At 42.2% G+C, this 27,888-nt stretch overlaps 1 protein-coding gene across 1 annotated transcript; it reads left to right on the forward strand.

Moving 5' to 3' along the window:
• Positions 1–869: 869 nt before the first annotated feature.
• On the forward strand, positions 870–27,073 carry LOC135548755 (beta-glucuronidase-like). Its single transcript, XM_064978656.1, has 12 exons — positions 870–1,125; positions 10,344–10,526; positions 10,734–10,915; positions 11,433–11,575; positions 11,807–11,994; positions 13,867–14,019; positions 14,320–14,498; positions 14,855–15,001; positions 22,416–22,500; positions 23,202–23,378; positions 23,715–23,850; positions 25,023–27,073. The coding sequence occupies exons 1-12, from the start codon at positions 913–915 to the stop codon at positions 25,163–25,165; spliced, it is 1,929 nt and encodes a 642-aa protein (XP_064834728.1). The 5' UTR covers positions 870–912; the 3' UTR covers positions 25,166–27,073.
• Positions 27,074–27,888: the final 815 nt, after the last annotated feature.

The following is a 27,888-nucleotide window of genomic DNA, read 5'->3' on the forward strand; positions in this document are numbered from 1 at the left end:
TTGGCTGTGCTTACAGGGGCGGACTTGTAACCGAAAGGTTGCAAGATCGAATCCCTGCGCTGGCAAGGTTAAACAAATATTATAAATTATAATAATGCGGTTCTGTCCCTGAACAAGGCAGTTAACACACTATACCTATGCCGTCATTGAAATAAGAATGTCCTTAACCGAATTGCCTAGTTAAATAAAGTTTTAAATAAAATACCTGGAAGCATGCATTGTCGAACCAGTGCCAAAGGCATAGGGCTTTTCAGTCTCAAACCGCTGTGATCCTTTGAATGCGTTGGGGGCGATAAAACAACATTCAATGAAGGGTAGCAGAGGGGCGATTTCTTTGCATCTGGAGTTATCAAAACCCAACCTTCATTTACATCCTGATACACTCCGTTTAAGACGAGACTGACTTGATGACCAAAATGATCCAATTTACACTTCCTAGTAAATTTGGAATAAATGTTTGACTCATATCGATGTCACACAGGCCGTTTTCAAAAGGATTTGTTCATTTTCAGGGGCAGACATTCTTTAACCGTTTTAAATTTCAACTTCAATGTGGGTGACGTTTGCCTTCACAACGATCCCGGTTTAGACTTTTCCATTTTGCACACAAAGGTCTTGATCTTTATGAGGGGCATCCTTCATCGCCTGTGTGAGGCTCTGCGTAGTGGCCAGAGCTAAGCATTGCATTACTGTTGATGCATCGGGAATGTTACAACAACAACAAAAATCCACAAAAACAAATATTTGTGGAATACTGCTTAGAAAAATACAATGGTAAAGAAATAGTTTGAGAATGTCAGCATGTTTTGGGAACATTTGAATGAGTCAAAGATTATGATCACGTGACTTATGGCTGGTCGCGTGACGTCTCTTCTGCTTTGTTGTTGGCTAATGTGGGAGCTCTAAAAAAAAATGGAGGGGTTTAGACGGTTAGTAAAGTGTTTTTTATCCCTATCTTCAGTGTGGAATGTTGGTCATTTCAAGGACAGTGGAATGCTCTTTCCCCGAGAGTCGTCGTCGCGAGAGATCAAAGAGCTGAATGGACTATGGAACTTCAGGGCCGACCACTCGCTCAACAGGAACTTGGGCTTTGAACAAGCATGGTACAAAAGTCGCCTCGCAGAGGTATGTAAAACATCAATTGGCATTGTCTAAAGAGACCATAACTATGCAACATGGCTATTGTCGTTAATCGTGCTCAAAAGTATGTGCATGTGGACTACGGGTCTTGCTTGTGCATAATTAGTTATGGGTTAAATAAATTACCTTCAATGAGTGTGGTGTGTGGGAAATTTGAATTAAACTTTTATTCGCAGAATGCTCTATCTTTAGTCTGCAAAAAAACAGTTCAGTAGTCTGTTGCAACTACATAGGGTAAATACATTTTAGTCCAATAAATAAGTTGACATTCACAACTACAACTATTTGTTTAGCCAAGTAGTTGCATGTATTTGAGTAGTTATACATTACAACAGTGATATACCATGGCTCGTTTGAAAGGGTCAAAAGCAATGACTGTAATCCTACATGGTGTGGCAGGTAGCCTAGTGTTTAGTGTTGGGCCAGTAACTGAAATGTTGCTTGTTTACCTTGTCGGCTCGGGGATTCGAACATCTGTCATTCTGCAAGCAGTTAACCCACTGTTCCTAGGCCGTCATTGTAAATGAGAATTTGTTCTTATTAACTGATTTGACTAGTTAAATAAAGGTGAATGGACAAAGCCGGGGAGAACTGACTGCCCCTTCTAATTGAATCCAAAATGGAAATATTTGTGGTCAATCTTAGTGTAATAAATACACATTTCAAAACAATCATGGTACCAATAATTGCTTTTAATACACCAGATGTCCATGAACCTATTTTAAAATCTCAAACACGTCATTAGGACTAAGCCCTCAATCACGTGACACTTCTTATGTGAAGACTCAATCACAGGACAATGAGACAGATATTTCACCGGATGTATAAATGTGGAGCATTCGCTTGGCGTTTCCACTCACTACCAAATATGGCAGTGGGAGAAGATTCTGCAAATTCTCATCAATAAAACATTTGCTCTCAATACAATTTCTGTTCCCAAAACTAGAATATGTTATGAACATGGTGGACTAACTTTAGTAGACTTTACAAAAGTTAAAGTTCATGAGTATGAAAGTGAATAGAAATGTTGCACACGCGCACTTCAGGGTCCCTAACGGACATATGCAGATGTGAGAACAGGCCAATAGAATCTTGCTATCTCATGCATGGCTCTGCCCACCTATGGTGTGTTCATAAATTCAATCTGGAGTGTGCTCTGGGCGTTCTTAATTTCAGCGTTTCGCTATCTGAGCGTTCAGAGCGCACACTGGAAGTGGTCAGAACGCTTGGATCAACCCTACTCCTCGGCCAGAGCATCCAGTGTGCGCTCTGAACATAGGGGTGTGTTGGCTAACGTTGGCTGGCTTGCTAGCTATTTCCAGACACAAATGAGAGAACGCCTCACTCTGACCATTTCACTCGCCCTAGCAGAGCTGGTTATCCAGAGTGTTGGTGACTGTAACTTATGCTTTTTTGCCGACGTTTACTGACACTGGACATATATATGTAACAGGCGTTAAGCGTTTGTACCGGAGTGCAGAATAACTGATGAATTTACACTCTGACGAGAGTGCTCTGAAATTGAAGAACACACCCCTACTTGCTTGTTTTGCCCACTATAACAAATTTGTTCCAATTAGAAAAGGCAGGTTGGTTTAGTTCTCTTGGTTTAGTTATAAAATTATTTGACTCAATAGCGTATTGAAGACTTAAGATGGAATCTCATGAAGACATGCTGCGTTCAAAACTACTGGGAACTTGTAAATCTCAAACTGGGGGAAAAAAATAATCGATTTGAACGGTCATCCATCTCGGAATGCTAGAGCTCTGACGTGAAGGTCACTGACATCACGATTCGACCATATACTGTTCCCAGTTAAGCACAAGCTGACGTGCTGTTTGAGCCACTCCAGGAAGTGACTGCAGACTAGCTCAGCGCTGCCCCCTCTCATTGAGTAACTCAAGTTGAAAGGCAACTGTGGTACTGCAGGCTGCCATTAGCACCTAAATTATCATTCTGTGTACGATTTTAAAATAATCAGTTCAAGGACATGCATCTGGTCTATTAGAAGCAATTATTGGTACCGTTAGCAGCGTTCATCATTTTTCAGTTTTAAAAAAAATTGTTTGGATAATGGATGAAGACTCCAAACTTTGAATTTTTATAATCCATCCAATATTGACTTAATTATAGCACATTTTACTGGCAAGGATAAATAATGAATTCAAGGATTTTGGTGGGAATTCAGCTATCCAATTTGTCAAATGTAACATTTTTCTTAGAGTGTGTGTGTGTGAGTGATTAAATCAATGTTATTTGTCACATGCCCCGAATACAACAGGTATCACAACAGACCTTACCGTGAAATGCTTACTCACAAGCCCTTAACCTCTTACATCTATGAGGGCGCTATTTCATTTTTGGATGAAAAACGCTCCCGTTTTAAACAAGATATTTTGTCACAAAAAGATGCTCGACTATGCATATAATTGATAGCATTCGAAAGAAAACACTCTGACGTGTCCAGAAATACCAAGATATTCTCTGTGCGTGCCCTAGAACGTGAGCTTCAGGCAAAACCAAGATGAGATGGCATCCAGGAAATGACAAGGATTTTTGAGGCTATGTTTTCCATTGTCTCCTTATATGGCTGTGAATGCGAGAGGAATGAGCCTGCCCTTTCTGTCGTTTCCCCAAGGTGTCTGCAGCATTGTGACGTATTTGTAGGCAGATCATTGGAAGATTGACCATAAGAGACCACATTTACCAGGTGTCCGCCCGGTGTCCTGCGCCGAAATTGGTGCGCAAAAGTCACCTGCCAGTATTTTTACATGGGATACAGAGAGGAAAGCAAGCTTCCACGAACTGCATATCAATGAAGATATATGTGAAAAAACACCTTGAGGATTGATTCCAAACAACGTTTGCCATGTTTCGGTCGATATTATGTAGTTAATCCGGAAAAAGTTTTACGTTGTAGGTGACTGAATTTTCGGTTCATTTCGGTAGCCAGACGCAATGTAGAAAACGGAACGATTTCTCCTACACACAGACGCTTTCAGGAAAAACTGCGCATTTGGTATGTAACTGAGAGTCTCCTAATTGAAAACATCAGAAGCTCTTCAAAGGTAAATGATTTTATTTATTTGGTTATCTGGTTTTTGTGAAAATGTTGCGTGCTAAATGCTACTCAAAATGCTATGCTAGCTTTGCATACTCTTACACAAATTAGTCAATTTCTATGGTTCAAAAGCATATTTTGAAAATCTGAGATGACAGTGTTGTTAAGAAAAGGCTAAGCTTGAGAGCAGACGCATTATTTTCATTTTATTTGCGATTTTCAGAAATCGTTAACGTTGCGTTATGCTAATGAGCCTGAGGCTTTAGTCACAAACCCGGATCCGGGATGGGGAGTTTCAAGAAGTTAACCAACAATGCAGTTTTGAGAAAATAAGAGTTGAAAAAAAACTAGAAAAGAAAATAATTTACTTAACTTTAGTTAGTAACACAATAAAATAACAATAACGAGGCAATAATACAGGAGGTACCAGTACAGAGTCAATGTGCAGGGGTACAGGTTAGTCAAGGTAATTTCTACATGTAGGTAGGGGTAAAGTGACAAAGCATAGATGATTAAAAAGCTAATGGGAGCAGTGTAAAAACAGGGGGGGGATTAATTGTTCAGAAGTCTTATGGCTTGGTGGTAGAAGCCGTTAACCTCTAGCATCGAGCAATCCCGTATCCGGGAGCTTAATCATAGCCTCAAGCTCATTACCATAACGCAATGTTAACTATTCATGAAAATCGCAAATGAAATGAAAGAAATATATTCACTCACAAGGTTAGCCTTTTGTTAACAACACTGTCATCTCAGATTTTCAAAATATGCTTTTGAACCATAGCTACACTAGCATTTGTGTAAGAGTATTGATAGCTAGCATAGCATTAAGCCTAGCATTCAGCAGGCAACATTTTCACAAAAACAAGAAAAGCATTCAAATAAAATCATTTACCTTTGAAGAACTTGTTTTCAATGAGGAGGATGAACTTGTTTTCAATGAGGAGGAGACTCTCAGTTAGATAGCAAATGTTCATTTTTTTCCAAAAATATTATTTGTGTAGGAGAAATCACTCTGTTTGTTCATCACGTTTGGCTAAGAAAAAAAGTCAGTCATTACAACTTTTTTCCAAATTAACTCCATAATATCGACAGAAACATGGCAAACGTTGTTTAGAATTAATCCTCAAGGTGTTTTTCACATCTATTCGATGATAAATCATTTGTGGCAGTTGGGTTTCTCCTCGGAAGCAAATGGAAAAATACACGCAGCTGGAGATTACGCAATAATTGAGACGGAGGACACCAAGCGAGCACCTGGTAGATGTAGGCACCTGGTAGATGTAGTGTAAAATGGTCAATCTTCCAATGATATGCCTACAAATACGTCACAATGCTGCATACACCTTGGGGAAACGATAAAGTGTAAGCTCATTCCTGGCCCATTCACAGCCATATAAGGAGACATTGGAACACAGCGCCTTCAAAATCTGGGGCACTTCCTGTTTGAAATTTCATCATGGTTTCGCCTGTAGCATCAGTTCTGTGGCACTCACAGACAATATCTTTGCAGTTTTGGAAACTTCAGTGTTTTCTTTCCAGAGCTGTCAATTATATGCATAGTTGAGCATCTTTTCGTGACAAAATATCTTGTTTAATACGGGAACGTTTTTTTTATCCAAAAATTAAGAGCGTCCCCTATATCCAAGAATTTGACAATTTTGGGGGGGGGGGCCTTCCTCTGACACCGCTGTATGTATGTCCTGGATGGCAGGAAGCTTGGCCCCAGTGATGGACCGGGCCGTACGCACTACCCTCTAGCGCCTTACGGTCGGATACCGAGCAGTTGCCATACCGGGCAGTGATGCAACCGGTCAGGATGCTCTCGATGGTGCTGCTGTAGAACTTTTTGAGGATCTGGGGACCCATGCCAAATCTTTTCAGGCTCTTGAGGGGGGGAAAGGTGTTGTCGTCCCCTCTTCACTGTTTGGTGTGTTTGGACCATGACAGTTTGGTGATCAATGAACTTGAAGCTCTCAATCTGCTCCACTACAGCCCTGTCAATGTGAATGGGGGCATTCGGCCCTCCTTTTCCTGTAGTCCACGATTGGCTCCTTTGTCTTGTTGTCCTGACACCACACTGCCAGGTCTCTGACCTCCATATAGGCTGTCTCGTCATTGTCTGTGATCAGGCCTACCACAGTTGTCGTCAGCAAACTTAATGATTGAGTTGGAGTTGTGCTTCGCCACGCAGTCGTGGGTCGAAAAGGGAGTACAGGAGGAGACTAAGCACGCACCCCTGAGGGGAACCTGTGGTGAGGATCAGCGCGGCAGATGTGTTGCTACCTATCCTCACCACCTGGGTCGTGGCCTGTCTGGAAGTCCAGGATCCAGTTGCAGAGGAAGGTATTTAGTCCCAGGGTTCTTAGCTTAATGATGAGCTTTGTGGGCACTATGGCATTGAACGCCGAGCTGTAGTCAATGAACAGCATTCTCACAGATGTTCCTTTTGTCCAGGTGGGAAAGGGCAGTGTGATTTGAGATTGCATCATCTGTGGATCTGTTGGGGCGGTATGCAAATTGGAGTGGGTCTAAGGTTTCCGGGATGATGGTGTTGATGTGAGCCATGACCAGCCTTTCAAAGCACTTGAAAGGCTGGCAACCGCCGTGAGTGCTATGGCTGACGCTGTGAGTGCTATGGCTGACGCTGTGAGTGCTATGGCTGACGCTGTGAGTGCTATGGCTGACGCTGTGAGTGCTATGGGGCGGTTGTCATTTAGGCAGGTTACCTTTTGCTTTCTTTGGCGCAGGGACTATGGTGGTCTGCTATGTAGGTATTACAGATTCGATCAGGGAGAGGTTGAAAATGTCAGTGTAGACACTTGCCAGTTGGTCCACGTGTGCACAGAGTACACGTCCTGGTAATCTGTCTGGCCCCGCGGCCTTGTAAATGTTGACCTGTTTTAAAGGTCTTGCTCACATCGGCTACGGAGAGCGTTATCACACAGTTGTCCGGAACAGCTGGTGCGCTCATGTATGCTTCAGTGTTGCTTGCCTCGACGCGAGCATAGAAGGCATTTAGCCCGTCTGGTAGCTCGCGGTTGGGTTTCCCTTTGTAGTCCGTAATAGTGTGCATGCCCTGCCAGAGAAACTATGTATGTAGAGGGATATTTATCAATCACATTTTCTTATTGTATGAGATTTTGTTTAAAATAAGGACATTTGCATAAATAAACTGAGCCTATTTGCATATATGAGTATATTAACTTAAAGGGGTGGAACAGGGCTGTAACCACCAAACACTTACTCGTCTAGGCCTACCTGCAATCACCTGCACTGTCTTGTCAAGTTCTGTTGCCTAATTTAACAAGTGTGTGTCAATAGCAGGATACCCTCGGATAAAAATCAACACGCTTGGCTCTATATTATTACTTTTTTTCTTCCACAAATGAACACCATCAAAATAAAGGTATTTTCTCTTTCTTGTGATGCAAGTGTCAAGATGTTGCGTTAAATCACCACTGGAGCTTTAATTAGTGTTCTTATAGATTCAACAGAAAGCCAAAGTATTCCATCCATTACAGGGGTATGTTAAACAGGTCATTATAAACATTTCCACAGTCGTAATGTTAAAACGAGAAACGAAAGGCACCAGAAAGAGTATGAAAGTAAAATAAAAGCAATCAATCCAGAGCGATTTTAAGTGAATTTTGCATACCTCAGACTCAGGAAATGGGTGGCTGGAAAAAGACAGATCCTCAGGTGGGCAGGGCATGCACGTTGCTAGTATCATGATTGTCCCCCCCCCCAAAAAAAAATAATAATATATATTTACATGAAGATTGACCACAAATATAAAACATTCTCCATCTCCTATCAGGGGCTAACAATTCCTGCAGTTCCGCAGTCGTCCGTCGTGCGGGCAATTTTTCATCTAACCTGGTACTTGCAGATACACCTTTATACCGAATCGAAAACAAAGGTATTTTGTAAATGTCCGTGTTCAGCTGCAGGCGGTTCGCCAAAAACCAGAGAATATTCAGAAAAATGGTAAAAATCCATGTTTTGTATCATGTGAGAAATGCCTCTTGCATGTGTGTTCTGTGTTTTGGTCACACTGACGCGCTGTTATCACACAGATGACTCTAGGGCCCAAAAGCCCATTTTAGCATGTGCAGCGCCATTGGACTTTCACCATTTGGCAGTAGTCAACAGGGTGGGACTTCCTATGGGTTAAGGAAGGATCACATAATTCCATCCAGGTTATCAGGAGGGATCAGCCAATGAATTATACTCGTGATAAAACATTCCGGATTTGCAGGTGCCAGTAAATTGCCAACCTTTGCTTTATACCTGTTGAAACAACACATTATAGGTGGCAGTATGAAACATTTCAGTTTGTGTATTAACTTGTAGAAGACAATTGACCAGGCCTACTTCAAAATGGAGATGGCCTCAATGGTACTGCCCACGCTCTCACATGCCATGATGGGACATATACTGTTGGGTCCTCTATCTCTATTAGGGTTGCACGATATATTGGTGAAAGTATCGGAATCGGACAATATTAGTTAAAAATGCTGACATCGGCCCAATGTCTAGTTTAATGCCGATGTGCAGAACTGATGTCAAAGCTGACGTGCATACCTATATGACGCCAAGTAAAATTTTGCATTGCATGTGCACAATGTCTGCTGTGTGGATCGAGCAGTCATTTGAAAGAGTAAGAAAATGTCAGCGAGACAACTCAAAGGCAAAATCCATTAACGCCAAGATGATGGAATTCATTACCCGTTTTGTCGTGGGTAATGTTGGCTTTCGCCGACTGGTGGAGCACTGGTACGCACTACCTATCGCGCTATTTTTTTCAGATCTTGCACTACCAGAGTTGCACAGTAATAGAATCACTGCTATTAGCTTCACCACTGACATTTGGACCAGCAATATCAGCATGCGGAGTCTGACGGCACAGTGGGTCGTCAAGGATTTCCTACTGAGGAAAGCTGTATTGCCTGCTCATGAATGTGCTGGTTCTCATACCGCTGCTGCCATTTCAATGGCATTTGAGAACATGTTTGAAACTTGGAAACAAACACACTCCCAGCTCCATTCGAACAACTGACTGGAGAAATAAGCTCATCAACTGCGTCTGCAGCATACGTGATACCCTCTGTCATGGCATTGATACGCCTGGTCGTCAAAACTGCCGACACAGGCTGTGAACAAGGGATTCGGTGGAATTCTCGAATGTGTCGCCACCATACAAGGACCGCTACCTCGATGCAGACAAACAGGGTTTACATGAAATGTTAGACACGGTGACAGTGCTCACAGAGGAAGAGAGGCCACGGACAGACGAGCTGAAACTTCACTGCTTGGCACGTATGATGAAATCTGAGTTAAGAATGCAATGACTGAACAACGAAACAGCACAGCAAATAAGTGAAAGAAATAGGTTTGGATTGTTTTACTGGTAATGGGGACATACGTAAATGCCAACAAAATAACGTGTGTGCGCAACCTTTTTTTATTTAACTAGGCAAGTCAGTTAAGAACAAATTCTTATTTACAATGACAGCCTACCCCGGCCATACCCGGACGACGCTAGGCCAATTGTGCCCCGCCCTATTAAATTCCTAATCACGGCTGGATGTGATACAACCTGGATTCGAAACAGGGACTGTAGTGACGCCTCATGCAGTGCATTAGACCGCTGTGTGTGTGTGTGTGTTAACTATTTAACTGTACTAGAATGCTTAAGGCCAAATTCATTTTAAATATCAGTTATTTTTTGGCATGGAAAATATCAGTGCATCACTAATCTGTCTGTCATTTACTTCTACACGTGTCCACGTTGCATAGAAACGACTAGAAATGCAAGATGTCTGGTAGCTAAAATGGCAAGGGAACTGCTTTTCTGAATATTCTCTGGTTTTTGGAGAACCACCTGCAACTGAACAGACATTTGAACAGATACTTTTTTTGTTCTCGAGTCAGAAAAGTGTATCGGCAAAAACCGACCCTTTCTGCAAGCCAAAGTATAATGGCTACTATGGAAAAATTCACATCGCCACTTAATGTATAGCTAATGCTTTGTGTAAACTCTCAATAACTCAACATGATTTTAAAGGGATAGCCTGTTTCAAATAACCTTTAATTCCTCCCTCTTTTTCTCTCGCTCTTTACCTGTATTTGTTTATGTAGAGTGGTCCAGTGATTGACATGCCAGTGCCCGCCAGCTACAATGACATCACCCAGGACCCACGGCTGAGGGATTTCATTGGCTGGGTGTGGTACGAGAGAGAGGTGTTGGTACCCTCTGGATGGGTGTCTGAGGGAACCAGAGTTGTACTGCGAGTTGGGAGTGCACACTACTACTCAGTGGTCGTGAGTATCTCACAAATTTTCAAACACTTCTGCTTAAGTTGCCATTCTGTTTCGCTCGTAGGATAATTCCTCAACCTCTTCTCACATGAGTTAATCTGCAATGTTCGTGCACATCCCTCATTGAAAAGGGTATGATATTGTGTAAAGACTGTCACTCTGGCTACATGGGAATAACAGTATTTCTTCTCTCTTTTCCTTCCCTGCCAGTGGGTGAATGGGATCAAAGTGATGGAGCACGAGGGCGGCCATCTTCCCTTTGAGGCTGAGATAGTGGAGGTCCTCCGTAACAACCCAGGTGGGGCCTGCAGGATCACCATAGCTGTCAACAACACCCTGACTCTCCAAACCCTGCCCCCAGGGACTATCCAACATATAGACGACCCCACCAGGTGACATGATGAAGAGATTGTGTGTATATATAATACAATTAGCATTGCCAGCGTTTCCCAAACTCGGTCCTGGGGACCCCAAGGGGTGCACATTTAGTTTTTTGCCCTAAGACTACATAGCTGAATCAAATCATAAGTTTGAGTTGATTATTTGTATCAGCTGTGTAATGCTAGGTCAAAAAACAATGTAGATTCACATTGCTCTGGCCAAAAGTCACACCCACTAGCCCCCGCCTACACACAATCAATGTATGGAGAGATCGTTAGAGCAGCCGGATTAAATTCAGGATGCGTCGTCACTAGTCCCAGGACAGAGTCTGGGAAACACTGCGCTATGTTATCATTTTTAAGTTGGGACTAATCTCACATTGCCAGACACACATTTTAAGATTTTCTACAGACCAAACCTAAAATGACAGGTCGTGGCTAACTAACTTTTGATTCCTTTTCTGGTGTTAGGAGGGGAAATCATGTTTTGGATTACAAATGGAGGAAAATCTATGTCTATTGTCTACAGGTATCCTGCTGACTATGTTGTGCAAAACACAAACTTTGACTTCTTCAACTATGCTGGCTTACATCGGCCTGTAAAGTTGTATACCACTCCTAAGGCGTATGTGGATGACATCACAGTGCTGACAACCTTTGCCGACAACATTGGTGAGTGCAAAAAAAGAAAACAACAAGATTCTCATTCACTTGATCACTCATTCAGTTATTTAGGCCTGTTCATCCATACCCTTTTCACACTATCTTGCCGACCAAAACTGTACTGACTCGGATATTTCCTTTTCACATGGTTCTTTTCTGCATGATTCCATCAACTAATGGAATAGTGGGAAAATGGCACAAGTTTATTGAGGTGTTGGTTTCTTCTGTTATGTGGCCTAGGTCTGCTCTCCTACCAGGTGTCGGTGCTGGGCAGTCCCAACCCCTTGGTAATGGTGACTCTCTCAGACAAAGATGGCCGTTGTGTGGCCTCTTCCACTGGACCCTCTGGGGTCCTCAAAGTAACGGACGCCAACCTGTGGTGGCCGTATCTAATGCATGAGAATCCAGGTTATCTGTATTCTATGGGGGTGAGTTGGGCTGCATTCATAGTTGTATTAGTCTACTGTTCCTTTACGGTCTTTTTTGTCAAACCTTTTATCAATGCAAACTACATCAAATTATTATATGCAGAAATAAAATAATTTGCAGTTTTTACTCATGTATCACCCTATCCGTGTGATTGATGACTCACAGCTCACATGAACATAGCATCAGTTTGACAACTCAATCACACCACCCACACATCCATTTCCTGTGTTTATGTAACAAATTATTTTGTAGCCTTTTCAGAAAGTTGCAAAATTACAGAATGTTCAAAATGTCTTGTACAGCAGATATAATTATCTGCCTGTCATTGTAAATAAGAATTTGTTCTTAATTGACCTGATTGGTAAAATATATCTGACCCATAGAATTTTGAGTTGTGTAAGCTCTATTGCAACGTCCTAAATCTGAACGTTTCACCTAATTAGTGTATTCAGACCCTTTGACTTTTTCCACATTTTGTTAAGTACAGCCTTATTCTCAAATTGATTACATTGTTTTCCCCCGCTTTGCTATGAGACTTAAAATTGAGTTCAGGTGCAACCTGTTTCCATCGATCATCCTTGATGTTTCTACAACATGATTGGACTCCACCTGTAGTAAATTCTATTGATTGGACATGATTTGGAAAGGCACACCTGTCTATATAAAGGTCCCACAGTTGACAGTCATGGCAGAGCAAAAACCAAGCCATTATTAGGGTGACGGAATAGTCCGTATAGCTCCGAGACAGGATTGTGTCGAGCCACAGATCTGGGGAAGGGTACCAAAAAATTCTCAGGAAAACCGTGGCCTTCATCATTCTTAAATGGAAGAAGTCTCTAACAAGACTCTTCTAAGAGCAATCGGGTGAGAAGGGCCTTGGTCAGGGAGGTGACCAAGAACCCGATTTGTCACTCTGACAAGCTCCAGAGTTCCTCTGTGGAGATGGGAGAACCTCCCAGAAGGACAACCATCTCTGGAGCACTCCACCACCTTTATGGTAGTGGCTAGACGGAAGTCGCTCCTCATTAAAGGCACATGACAGCCCACTTGGAGTTTGCCAAAAGCTACCTAAAGGACCCTTTACTCAGTACTTTGTTGAAGCACCTTTGGCAACAATTACACCATGAGAAACAAGATTCTTTGGTCTGATGAAACCAAGCTTGAACTATTTGGCCTGAATGCCAAGCGTCACGTCTTGAGGAAACCTGGCACCATCCCACAATGAAGCATGATGATGGCAGCATCATGCGGTGGAGATATATCTTTCAGGGACCGGGAGACTAGTCAGGATCGAGGGAAAGATGTACAGAGATCCTTGACGAAAACCTGCTCCAGACCTCTCAGGACCTCAGACTGGGGCGAAGGTTCACCTTCCAACAGGAAAACGATCCTAAACACACAGCCAAGACAACGCAGGAGTGGCTTCAGGACAAGAGCCCGGACTTGATCCCGATCGAACATCTCTGGAGAGACCTGAAAAGAGCTGTGCAGCGACGTTCCCCATCCAACCGGACAGAGCTTGAGAGATTCTGCACAGAAGAATGGGAAGAACCAACCAAACACAAGTGTGCCAAGCTTGTCGCTCCTACCCAAGAAGACTTGAGGTTGTAATCGTTGCCAAAGGTGCTTCAACAAAGTACGGAGTAAAGGGTCTGAATACTTATTTAAATGTGATATTTCAGTTTTTTTTTTAAACATTTGCCAAAATTTATAAATGTGTTTTTGCTTTCATTATGGGGTATTGTGTGTAGATTGATAAGGGGGATGGGACTATTTAATCCATTTTAAAATAAGGCTGTAACGTAACAAAAATGTGGGGAAAGTCGAGGTCTGAATATTTTCCAAATGCACTGTACATCCCTCATTGCCAGGTTCACATGACGACAAGTGGTGAGGGTTCTGTCTATGAGGATGTGTATGCTCTGCCTGTGGGCATCCGCACTGTGCAGGTCACCAACACACAATTCCTCATCAACAACAAACCCTTCTATTTCCATGGAGTCAACAAACATGAGGATGCTGATGTGAGTACTGAGTAGTACCGTTAGAGGGCAGCAAAACTCTGAACCAGAAAGGTGGGCAGTGTGTCAGTTTTGTCTTGTGTATGCAACTGACTTCCAGCAGGTGTTCTGTCATATCTGCCAAGGAATTTAAGCAATAAAGATGGTTGAAGTGGCATATAAGTTCTTATTATCTGATTAGGTTCTCGTGTTTAGAATAAACACTTTTTTGTTATCTGGTTTTATGTGTATGGGACTCTGTAATTCAATAGAAATTGGTGTGTCAACTGTCCTCATTGCTTGCTGTGTGTGTGTGTGTGTCAGATCCGAGGCAAAGGCCTAGACTGGCCCTTGATGGTGAAGGATTTCAACCTGTTGAAGTGGCTGGGGGCCAACTCGTTCAGGACCAGCCACTACCCCTACGCTGAGGAGATAATGCAGATGGCAGACCGCCATGGCATCGTGGTCATCGATGAGTGTCCCGGGGTGGGCATCAAAGATATGTAAGTCATCGTCATAGTGACCGTTGCGGTTCCTGTGACCTCTCTGAAGGTTACACGTTCACCAGGTGTCAGCAACATTTGACGAGAACCTCCAAGGTGTTCTTTCGCACAATGAGTGTGCCAGTCATTTTTTTTTAAAGATACTTTTATTTGAGCCTGTCCTTTTTTTGCTTGCATGTCTAAACCATTAACTGCTGTTTTTTTAATGGACCATTGTTGGCAAGTTTTTATATACAGCATTGAACTTTTAAAATATTATCAATGCTCTGCCAATACATCATCAATAAAGTCTGGCGTCAGGTCTTCTGTGTCTCCGGGACATCCACTAACCTTATCCTGTCTCTTGTCCCCCCCAGCCGTAGTTTTGGGAACGCCTCCCTGTCACATCACCTGGCGGTCATGGATGAACTGGTGAGGAGGGACAAGAACCACGCCTCCGTGGTCATGTGGTCTGTAGCCAATGAGCCGGCTGCTGAGATGCCTCCTGCTGGATTCTATTTCAAGTAAGAGAATGTTAGCATTCATTCACGCTCCATAAATGTGCGTCCTTGTTACTTAATGAACACTCACGTCATGCAAGAGTGACATTGTAGTGAACAAGGACTGTTAGTTACACTGAAACTCTTCTTAGTTCTCACATTTCCAAACGAGGTAGCCCTTTAAGCTTGCAGTCAGTTTACAGTATGACAATTGCATATTTGGTCAATAATAAGGACCTAAATTGGAACACAGTGGATGTACAGTAACATTATAAATGTCAGTGTCGGCTTTACAGCAGCACTGTATGGGATTCAACTAACATACATTTTAAATGTGTGCACCACACACAACCAGAAAGATGCCCCATCCCTCCTGTTAATTGGGTTACTTTTGGAAAACAGTGAGGAGTGCTGTAAATCAGGAAGAGAATTATAATAAACACCGCTTTCACCATACATCCTCGAGTCCAAATGTGCTCTTCACATTTCCATATTATAAAACTCATGTCATTTACCGTATCAAAGTTTTATAGTCGTTGTGCTACATGTACAGTCACAAGGATGACATGGTGTCATAGCCTGGGTCTAGTGTGAGTGAACATTATGATGAATTTATCTTTTTACTGGCTCTGCACTTCTCGACTAATTCAGTGACAATACATCTTTTGACTCCTCCGTTCGAGTCAGTAATGCCCAAAGCAAGCCTTCCTCTGACACCGCCTGGCAAAGAGGTCCTGGATGGCAGGAAGCTTGGCCAAAAGTGATGTACTGGGCCGTACACCGAGCAGTTGCCATACCAGGCGACTATGCAACCAGTGCTCTCGATGGTGCCGCTGTAGAACCTTTGGAGGACCTGAGGACCCATACCAAATCTAAGTCTGCTGAGGGGGAATAGGTGTTTGGACCATGGTAGTTTGTTGATGTGGACACCAAGGAACTTGGTACTCCACTACAACCCTGGCGCCGTCAATGGGTCCTTTTCCTGTAGTCCACGATCAGATCCTGAGTCTTGATCACGTTGTGGGTGGGGTTGGTTTTTTTGGCACCACACTGCCAGGTTTCTGACCCTTCTCCCTATAGGCGGTCTCATCGTTTGTCGTCGGCAAAGTTAATGATGGTGTTGGAGTCGTGTTTGCCACTCAGTCGTGGGTGAACTGGGAGTACAGAAAGGTACACACACCCCTGAGGGACCCCCATATTGAGGATCAGGTTGGCAGATGTGTTGGGGGTGGCCTGTCAGGAAGTCCAGCATCTAGTTGCAGAGGGAGGTGTTTAGTCCCAGGGTCCTTAGGTTAGTGGTGAGCACTATGGTGTTGATCTCTGAGCTGTAGTCAATGAACAGCATTCTTACATAGGTGTTCCTTTTTGTCCAGGTGGGAAAGGGCAGTGTGGAGTGCAACAGATTGCATCATCTGTGAATCTGTAAGGGCGGTATGCGAATTGGAGTGGGTCCAGGGTTTCCGGGATGATTGGATTGTGAGCCATGACCAGCCTTTTTAAAAGCACTTCATGGCTACCGTCGGTCATTTAGGCAGGTTACCTTCGCTTTCTTGGGCATAGGGACTATAGTGGTCTGCTTGAAACATGTAGATAATACAGACTCGGTCAGGGAGAGGTTGAAAATGTCAGTGAAGACACTTGCCAATTGGTTAGCGCATTCTCTTTAGTGCACGTCCTGGTTATCCGTGAATGTTGATCTGTTTTAAAGGTCTTGCTCACATCAGCTACAGTGAGCGTGATCACACAGTCATCCGGAACAGCTGGTGCTCTCTTGCATGCTTCAGTGTTGCTTGCCTCAATGCGAGCATAAAAGGCACTTAGCTCATCTGGTAGGCTCGCGTCACTGGGCAGCTTGCGGCTGGGTTTCCCTTTGTAGTCCGTAATAGTTCGCAAGCCCGCCACAAACGAGCGTCAGCCAGTGTAGTAGGATTCAATCTTAGTCCTGTATTGACGCTTTGCCTGTTTGATGGTTCGTCTGAGGGCATAGCAGGATTTCTTATTGTCCGGATTAGTGTCCTGCTCCTTGAAAGTGGCAGCTCTATCCTTTAGCTCGATGTGGATGTTGCCTGTTATCCATGGCTTCTGTTTGGGATATGTGTGTATGGTAACTGGATACGTCTTCGATGCACTTATTGATGAATAAGGTGGCTGAGGTGGTATACTCCTCAATGCCATTGGAATATGTACCATGGTTTTCCAGTCTGTGCAAGCAAAACAGTCCTGTAGTGTCCGCATCATCTGACCACTTCCGTATTGAGCGAGTCACTGGTATTATCTGCTTTAGTTTTTGCTGGTAAGCAGGAACCGGGAGGAAATAATTATGGTCAGATTTGCCAAATAGAGGGAGAGCTTTTTTACATGTCTCTGTGTGTGAAGTAAAGCTTTTTTTATTTTATTTAAAAAAAAATTCTCCTCTCGCTTTTGACATGCTGGTAGAAATGTAGTAAAACAGATTTCAAGTTTGCCAGAATTAAAGTCCCTGGCCAGTAGGAGCGCCGCTTCTGGATGAGCATTTTCTTTTTTGCTTAGACGGCTATGTAAAATATTGATAGTGTGGTCTACAGTTTATCATGAGGTACTCTACTTCAGGCGAGCAATACCTCAAGACCTCCTTAATATTAGACATTGCGCACCAGCTGTTATTGACAAATAGACACACACCGCCTCCCCTTGTCTTGCCAGATGTAGCTGTTCTGTCCTGCCGATGCACGGAAAACCCAGCCAACTGTAAATTATCCGTGTCGTCATTCAGCCACGACTTGGTGAAACATAAGATGTTCGTTTTTAATGTCCCGTTGAGGTGGGTTACCCACTCACCGACGAATCATCATGAGGCACTCCGATTTCCGCCCTCTGTATTTACTTCAAAAGAATAACAGGATTTTGGGCCTGGTCTCGGAGAAGCAGTACATCCTTCGCATCGGACTCATTAATGAAAAAAGTCTTCATCCAGTTCGAGGTAATTGCTGTTCTGATATCCAGAAGCTGTTTTCGGTCATACGAGACGGGAGCAGCAACATTATTTACAAAATAAATGTGAAGAAAAAACTCACAAAATAGCACAGTAGTTTAGGAACCCTTAACCTCTTGAATCTATAGGGGTGCTATTTCATTATTGGATAAAAAAAACGTGCCCGTTTTAAGCGCAATATTTTGTCACAAAAAGATCCTCGACTATGCATATAATTGACAGCTTTGGAAAGAAAACACTCTGACATTTCCAAAACTGCAAAGATATTATCTGTGAGTGCCCCAGAACTGATGCTACAGGCGAAACCAAGATGAAACTTCAAACAGGAAATGAGCAAAATTTTTGAAGCTCTGTTTTCCAATGTCTCCTTATATGGCTGTGAATGCGACAGGAATGAGCCCACAATTTCTGCCGTTTCCCCAAGGTGTCTGCAGCATTGTGACGTATTTGTAGGCATATCATTGGAAGATTGACCATAAAGAGACTACATTTGCCAGGTGTCCGCCCGGTGTCCTCCGTCGAAATTGGTGCGTCATCTTCAGCTGCAAGTATTTTTCCATGGGATTCAGAGGAGAAAGTAGACTTCCACGAACGATATATCAATGAAGAGATATGTGAACAACACCTTGAGGATTGATTCTAAACAGCGTTTGCCGTGTTTCAGTCGATATTATGGAGTTAATTTGGAAAAAAGTTTGCCTTTTTTTTTTGGTACCCAAACGTGATGTACAAAACGGAGCGATTTCTCCTACACAAAGAATCTTTCAGGAAAAACTGAACATTTTGCTATGTAACTGAGTCTCCTCATTGAAAACATCCGAAGTTCTTCAAAGGTAAATTATTTTATTTGAATGCTTTTCTTGTTTTTGTGAAAATGTTGCAGGCTGAATTCTAGGCTTATAGCTATGCTAGCTATCAATACTCTTACACAAATGCTTGTTTAGCTATGGTTGAAAAGCATATTTTGAAAATCTGAGATGACAGTGTTAACAAAAGTCTAAGCTTGAGAGCAAATATATTTATTTCATTTCATTTGCGATTTTCATGAATAGTTAACGTTGCGTTATGCTAATGAGCTTGAGGCTATATCCGGCTCCGGGATTGCTCGACGCAAGAAGTTAAAACTGCAGCCACCCCCTCCAGCATAATTGTGCACCCATTCCAAATAAAATGCAATAAATTTTAAAAAAAATGTAAAAAGTCAAATGGGTTTCCATCGCATTTTCATCTCTGAACTTTAGTTGAAAACTGATTTAGTTTTTGTCACAAATAAATGTTGCGTTGGGATAGCGAATGTGCCCACTGCTTTTGGCACACAGTTTGCGGATACACTACTACATAAGATTATTATGGACTTAAGTGCAAGATTATTTTTATTTGTCAAATGGCAGCCAATCATCGATCATCATTCACCAGAATAAGACCCTCTCTTTATTGAAAAGAGCATCAACCTCATCACTGTGCACTTTCACCACCCTGTGAAGTTCATCATTTATTTAATCTGTAGCGTAATAAACTACATGCTTTACCATAATGCCGTGAATGAAAAAATGTTTAAAATAAATATCCGAAATGTGGGCTACTTAACTCTCATAAAAAGGTGGGATGGAAACCTGGTTAATGTCAAGACATTTTGAGGATGCTGGAATTATATTTTGGATCAACATGCAGATGCCTACTGGAGACTTGAAGTAGCCTAATCAGATTTTAAAAACATTGCCTGGTAGTGTTTAAGCCACATACACTACCAGTCAAAAGTTTTAGAACACCCGCTCATTCAAGGGTTTATTCTAATTTGACTATTTTCTACATAGTGAAGACATCAATGAAATGAAATAAAACATATGGAATCATGTTGTAACCAAAAAGTGTTAGACAAATCAAAATATACTTAAGTTTCTTCAAATAGATACCCTTTGCTTTGACAGCTTTGCACATTCTTGGCATTCTCTCAACCAGCTTCACCTGGAATGCTTTTATAACAGTCTTGAAGGAGTTCCCACATATGCTGAGCACTTGCTGCTTTTCCTTCACTCTGCAGTCCAACTCATTCCAAACCAGCTCAATTGGGTCAAAGGATTGTGGACGCCATGTCATCTGAAGCAGCACTTCATCACTCTAATTCTTGGTCAAATAGTCCTTACACAGCCTGTTGAAAAATAAATGTTAGTCCCACTAAGCCCAAACCAGATGGGATGACGGAGGTAGCCATGCTGGTTAAGTATGCCTTGAATTCTAAAAAAAATCAGTGTCACCAGCAAAGCACACCATAACACCACCTCCATGCTTGACAGTGGGAAATACACATGTGGAGATCATCCGTTCACCCACACAACATCTCACAAAGACCTGGCGTTTGGAATCAAAAATCTCCAATTTGGGCTCCAGGCCAAAGGACAAATTTCCACCGGTCTAATGGCCATTGCTCGTGTTTCTTGGCCAAAGCAAGTCTTCTTATTGGTGTTCTTTTAATGGTTTATTTTCAGCAAATCGACCATGAAAGCATTATTCACACAGTCCTCTGAACAGTTGTCTGTTACTTGAACTCTAACGCATTTATTTGGGCTGCAATTTCTGAGGCTGGTTGCTAATGAACTTCTCTGCAGCAGAGCTCTGGGTCTTCCATTCCTGTGGCTGTCCTCATGAGAGCCAGTTTCATTATAGCGCTTCATGGTTATTGCGACTTCACTTGAAGCAACTTTCAAAAATCTTAATATTCCGTATTGACTTAACTTCATGTCTAAGGATCGGACCCTTTAAAAGAAAATAAAAATAGCCTAAAATGACATACTCAAATCTAACTGCCTGTAGCTCAGGACCTGATGCAAGGATATGCATATTATTGACACCATTTGAAAGGAAACACTTTGAAGTTTGGAAATGTGCAATGAATGTAGGAGAATATAACACATTAGATCAGATGTAAGATAATACAAAGAAAAAGGTTAGACGCAATTTAGATTTTGGCCTCTAGGTGACAGCAGTGTATGTGCAAAGTTTTAGACTGATTCAAATGAACTATTCCATTTACATTGACTCTACTCTTCCTATCAACTATTCCTATTTGATCTTGTCGGTTCATATTGAAAATTGATGCAGCTTTGAATGCTTTTGTGTGGTATGATTGGTAGTTAGCCTATTGCAGATCTGGACAAACTATCCACCTACCACTATTGGCACAATGAATGGTGTATAGAGGGGCAGGATAGACCGTTAGACTGGTAGACTATACTGACCTGTGGTATAGTAAAAGTTATACACTATGCTTTTCCGTGTGCGAAGTGAAGTACCGAAGCACCTTGATATAGGGGAAGCGCATGCAAGCTGATGAGGAAATTTGGCTAGGATGGAGGAAATTTTATATAGTAACCATGGGTAAAAAACACCATACCCTCCCGTGCCCAATTTTTTAAAATTATTTTTCAACACAACCCAACCCAAAGTAAAAAATAAACTATCTGATAAATAAACTGTTATGCTCTCTGTATCCATATTTTGGACCAACCCTCCCACCCAGTAAATTGAACTTTCCCTAGCTAATATCGATGAGGCAAATTTATAAAAAGGGGAACGTTCATCAAGTGTCATGACTCATGCATGTTATGTATACCTAGCTATATTTACGGCGTCCACCCAGTCTGCCAAGAGTTGGTGAAAAATGCACTTTGATAACATTTCACTTCCTTTTATGTTATGAAATCTTAACAAGACAAATATGATTAATGTTCTGACTCATTCAGTGGGGTCTTTCTCAAACATATCATTAACCTTATGTCCAAAAAGTCATGTTTCATAACCTAATACATCTGATAATTAACACCAAGCTCTATTGACAGTGTTGTAGCATTCTTGACGAAACTTTTGTGGATTGTACATTTTCTGGTCATCTTCTAATTTTTTCCGCGTGTCGCAAAAATGTACACGAACTGACTTAAATGTAAAAGGCTTTGAAAATAAACCTTGCGGTACACTGCTCGTTTTAACAATTCACTGCATTATATTTTTCGGATTTATTTATTATTTAAGGGAAAAGGAGCATAATGTATATATTGTAGGCTGTGTTATTGTGGAGCAGCTTTTAGAAAGAAGTCTGAGTGTATTGGTAGAATGAGTCTGAGCATGTCTTGGTAGAATGCCATACTGGCCTGTGGAATGCGTCAGAGTCGTACTTAACAGAGCATTAACAGGTGTAGCTCAGGCCAGGGAGTGACTGGCAGAAGTGGACGGGCACACAGCAGGGATTTCCTCATACAGTTAATTTACAATAGTTAATAGTGTTGTGGTCATAGTCAACAAAGAGCCTGATACGAGAGACTGAGTCATTCTTTATACTGGTTTAAAATACTTTTCTTCTTCCTGGTCCTTTCTCCTGTACTCATCAGTCTCTGTATCCCGACCTCAACCCTGTGATCCCTTACCCCATCTTGGAACAGTAAACAATTGCTCTCTGTTTTTGTGTCTCTTCAGGACACTGATGGCGCATACCAAATCTCTGGACCCAACTCGACCTGTCACCTTTATCACAGACAGTAACTTTGCCAGGGACAAAGGGGTGAGACTTCACCGTTTCTCTGTTCTGCTTATGAAGGATTCTTTCTTCATAGAACTACGGCTCTCTCAATTCATTTTTCCTCGCATCCTCTCTCACTTCCTTCCCAAAACACATTCGAGGAGGTCAGAGGGAGAATTTTGGACCTTATCCTACAATGCGCTTTGAGAAGAGGATGCAAGGAATTGATGAAAGACCAACTGAAAAAAAGTCAGTCTTTAGTCTCCCTTTTTGACTGTGCTTGATTCTAAAGCCCTTGTTGGAATATATGTAGGGCCATTTTGAAGGCATACCTATGCCCTGATTCAATATTGTCTTACTGCTTACCTGAGGTCTGACTCTGCAGCCACAGTGACTCCCTGCTGCAAAGTCTAAGATAAATTTAACAGAATTTCACGGGAAGTTCTACTCCAACTATCCAGACAGTAGTTGATCGGTGGTGCCACTTAGTGGTGGTGCTTAGCTTAGTCACTATCATTCAAATTCCATTCATTACAATGGGAATTCAATCAAAATGTATTTTGTAACACCACCATTGTATCTATAGTTCTAGCCCTTTTCGGGCTTATTTCTTCTCACATTGAAACCTGATTTTCATGCCCATGCTCCATCAACTATGACATTTTAAATGTCAATGGAAATGTATTGACCACTGTTTACCCGGTATTTCTGCTCTTCTCACATTGAACCTGGTCTTTCCCCAGGCTCCCTTTGTGGATGTGATCTGCGTGAACAGTTACTTCTCCTGGTACCACGACCCAGGTCACCTGGAGGTCATCCCCTTCCAGCTCAACACCCAGTTTGAGAACTGGTACGGGAAGTACCAGAAACCCATCATCCAGAGTGAATATGGAGCCGACGTGGTTCCGGGGCTACACACGGTGAGTGTTCCAGAACTTTTGTTCTTGCAGAACCTCTTCCATGTCGTGTCCTCACAAGACAGAAACAGACTGAAAAGGACGTAAGGTATAAGGTAAACACGTGTGTATTTGCTGTGATTTCATGGCCTCTGAGGCGAACAATGGTCTGGATACCAGTTTTTCAAATATGCTTGAACAATTTGTCAAACACCTACCCAGGCTAGAACACAAGTTGAAACCTAAGGGGTTTGAGCTTGAATGATCAACCCACATCTCTTTAGTGAAATAGACGTTTGTCTCAATGAGAACCCGTAGAAACCGAAGTTAAAATGTGGCTTTCCATTTATGTTCCCCCAGGACCCTCCCATGATGTTTACTGAGGAGTACCAGAAGATGGTCTTACAGAACTACCATGATGTGTTTGACCGAAAGAGGAAGGAGTATGTCATTGGAGAGCTCATCTGGAACTTTGCTGACTTCATGACAGCACAAAGTAAGAAGGAATCAATACAAATCTATAGTACTGGAGTTCATTGAAATTGTCAGAACAACCATTCTTGTTAAATATACAATTGAAGCTAGTTGTCATACCTTTGCTTGTTTCAGTTGTGTGTATATTGAACAGAAATGACAAACTCCATCATGCCTAGGTAAGGAAAAAGGGAGCAGTAGCACCAACGTTTAGTAATGTGATGGTGGGGTAATAGAATGCTGAAAGTAGGCCAGTGCTTGAAAAGGTGCCAGTATTTATGTGAAATGTATTTAAAGTTCCCAGTGTTGTAAGTAAAGCCAGCAGGAATGGGTATGGCACATCAGGAGGGTTCATTCTTACTTTTAGACAGGCCACTGCGCAGGGAGTCTTGTTGTTGATGGACCTAGCCTTGAGTGGAATGGCTACCTTGTAGTGTGTTCATATAGTATAGTAAGCTTTGTTAAACTGGAACCTTGTCGTTGTGTCATTTCGAGATAACAGTTGTACGTGTCAAACTGCTTTGCTTTATCTTGGCCAGGTCGCAGTTGTAAATGAGAACATGTTCTCAACTTGCCTACCTGGTAAAATAAAGGTGACATTTAAAATTGTTGGGGTGATTCATGTACTGGAGGCAACTCTGCAGAGGGGTCACTAGCTGGCACAGCCACAAAGTCATAAAATCTGATTTTTAAACATAACTTTAAGAACACGGCTAACCCTAATGCCTATCCTTAACCTTAAATGAGGACCAAAAGGCTATTTTGCTTTCATGAATTTTTACTGTATTGTCATTGACTTTGGTTTCCACTAGATGGGCCAGCTACAATCAGTTATGCTTCCAGGGCAAGAATCATGACCATCAACATGCCACTACCCCAGGGCCAAGTTAGACTAGCACTCCAGAATACCATGTTGACACTGCTGGTCTTAAACAGATTACCCACCCAATCCTCACTTTACATGCTGGTCTGGCCCCATGTGTATACAGGGGAGTGAACATAATGCACTGTTTGAAGCAAGACAGTCTCCAAGAGAAAGCAGAAGCTGTCTGTTCCTTTTCCACCTAATGGTGTTGAATTTGGCGACCGTAAGAAATGAATGTACAGATCTATAGACTTTATACTTTTAAACGGCTGAAACAAACATACACATTTTGTTCAGGAAATTAACCCTTTCTCTTCCTATCTCTGCAGCGGTGACCCGTGTGGTGGGCAACAAGAAGGGCATCTTCAGTCGGCAGAGACACCCCAAAGCTGGCGCCTTCCTCCTGAGGGAGAGGTACTGGAGGCTGGCCAATGAGACGGGCCTGCTGCCCATTGGAGCTAGGTACCCCTGATACACCTGGATGGGGGGGACACAGCACCTGGGTTGTATTCATTAGAGCAAATACCTTCACTTTGTAACAAAACATTTAGCTATTGGACAAGTCCAGGTAGTCCTTCTGTTTATCTGTTTTGTTCCGTTTGGTACCTAATGAACACAACCCTATATGTGGGACAAACCCACGACTCAGGGGGTTGTCTTATGACAACTACAATGCTCAGAAGACCACATCAGATTGGTTCTGGTAACAATCTCACTTTGTATTTTGGCTGAGTATTTGTCTTCCTCTGTTTTTAATTCAGGAATCAACCCCATTTTATGCATGAATGTAAATCATGATGATGATCTGTGTCAGATGAATGGGAATGTGTTGTATGAAAAATGCATGTGTATTGTTCTTAGAATGCTTGCTGGCTCAATGTTAAGACTTCACCAATTTTACTTTTTCCAGATTGTTGTTACAGCCTGAATTTAAAATTGATTCAATTGAGTTTTTGTTACTGGCCTTGACACAATAACCCATAATGTCAAAGTGGAATTATGTTTTTAGACATTGTTAAAAATGAAAAGCTGAAATGTCTTGAGCCAAGTATTCAGCACCATTTGTTATGGCAAGCCTAAATAAGTTCAGGAGTAAAAATGTGCTTATCAAGTCACAAGTTGCATGGACTCACTCTGTGCAATAGTGTTTAACATGATTTTTGAATGACGACTGCATCTCTGTACCCAACACATGCAAAAACACATGTAAGATCCCTCAGTCAAGCAGTGAATTTCAAATGGATTCAACCACAAAGACCAGGGAGGTTTTCCAATGCCTCACAAAGGGCACCTATTGGTAGATGGGTAAGAAAAAGCAGACATTGAATATCCCTTTTAGCATAGTGATGGTGCATCAATACACCCAGTCACTACAAAGATACAGGCGTCCTTCCTAACTCTGTTGCCTGGGAGGAAGGAAACCGCTCAGAGATTTCACCATGAGGCCTAATGGTGATCTAAAACAGCTATAGTTTCATGGCTGTAATGGGAGAACTGAGCCGGGATCAACATTGTAGTCACTCCACAATACGAACCTAATTGACACAGTGAAAAGGAAGCCTGCACAGAAAAAAAATACAAAACATGTATCCTGTTTGCAACAAGACACTAAAGAGTAATACTGCCAAAAAAATAGCAAAAATATGTTTTTGCCCTGAATAGAAAGTAGTCAGCTTGGGACAAATCTAATGCAACATATTACTGAGTACCACTCTAAAAAATATTGTCAAGCATAGTGGTGGCTGCATTCTGTTATGGGTATGCTTGTAATTGTTAAGGACTGGGGAGTTTCAGGGTAAACATTGAATGGAGCTAAACAGAGTACCACTCCATATTTTCAATTATAGTGGTGGCTGCATCATGTTATAAACTCGGCAAAAAAATAAATGTCTGCTCACTGTCAACTGCGTTTATTTTCTGCAAATTTAATGTGTAAATATTTGTATGAACATTAATATTCAACAACTGAGACCAACTGAACAAATTCCACAGACATGTGACTAACATATGTAATGTGTCCCTGAACGGGGGGGGGGTCAAAATCAAGGGTAAGTCGGTATCTGGTGTGGCCACCAGCTGCATTAAGTACTGCAGTACATCTCCTCATGGACTGCACCAGATTTGCCAGTTCTTTCTACGATATACCCCACTCTTTCACCAAGGCACCTACAAGTTCCTGGACATTTCTGGGGGGAATGGCCCTAGCCCTTACCCTTCGATCCAACAGGTCCAAAATGTGCTCAAAGGGGTTGAGATCTGGGCTCTTTGCTGGTCATGGCAGAACACTGGCATTCCTGTCTTGCAGGAAATCACGCACAGAACGAGCAGTATGGCTGGTGGCATTGTCATTTTTTTTACCATTAAAATAACATCAAATTGATCTAAGGTGTAGACATTGTTAATGTTGTAATGTATTGTAGCTGGAAACAGCAGAATTTTATTTTTTTAATGGAATATGTACGTAGGCGAACAGAGGCCCATTATCAGCAACCATCACTCCCTGTGCTCTTGAGTCAACATGGGCCAGCATCCCTGGGAACTCTTTTGGTGTGTAGCCAGTTCAGAAGGGAAACCCGAGTGTGGTGGCATCAGCTGATTGCATCAGCAGATATTGCACCAATTGGATTCACACACTAATTACATGCGGTCTATTTAAGTTTACCAGTTCTACACACATTTCATCAATGCCGGATGTCAGGCACTCTCATTGCGCTGGTGACTCATGCTGATGTAACTACTCGTTATGCTCACTGTTTCTGATATGAACTTTCGGTCACATGTTATTTGATCCCTAGCATAACATGGTCATAAACATGCCATAATATATAACAGTCACAACACTGTCATGACCCATATTAAGACGCATTGTGATTTGTATGTTCTAATATTTTCTGGCTGGTTATGAGTGTCAAAGACAAATCATACACAAGGCAAACCATTCCATTCTACTTGTAAATAGTATGCTATATAACATTTCCTAAAATTTCCAATTTTATTACCGATGTAATTCTGCCTCTTCGACCTTCCTCTCCTTTCCGCATCCTATGACTCGTCCCCATTCCTCCCGGCCGGCTCGGCCCTCCTGTCCTGCTCCGTGTCTGAGTGACTCATTGCGAGCTTACAGAACAGGGCTGCGGACAGCTGAGTGAAAACTAAACATCCGGAGGACCTAACATCCTTTCACTCCCTCCTCTC

This window comes from Oncorhynchus masou, chromosome 11 (genome assembly GCF_036934945.1).
Source record: "Oncorhynchus masou masou isolate Uvic2021 chromosome 11, UVic_Omas_1.1, whole genome shotgun sequence".
In the NCBI taxonomy this organism is placed as follows: Eukaryota; Metazoa; Chordata; class Actinopteri; order Salmoniformes; family Salmonidae; genus Oncorhynchus; species Oncorhynchus masou.

What these genes read in the sequence shown, in the direction of transcription:
- LOC135548755 (XM_064978656.1), top strand. Translation starts at nt 913, where the DNA reads ATGGAGGGGTTTAGACGGTTAGTAAAGTGTTTTTTATCCCTATCTTCA. An exon ending in ACAAAAGTCGCCTCGCAGAG is followed by an intron (nt 1,126 to 10,343) that starts GTATGTAAAACA and finishes TTGTTTATGTAG; the next exon opens with AGTGGTCCAGTGATTGACAT. An exon ending in TGACTTCATGACAGCACAAA is followed by an intron (nt 23,851 to 25,022) that starts GTAAGAAGGAAT and finishes CTATCTCTGCAG; the next exon opens with CGGTGACCCGTGTGGTGGGC.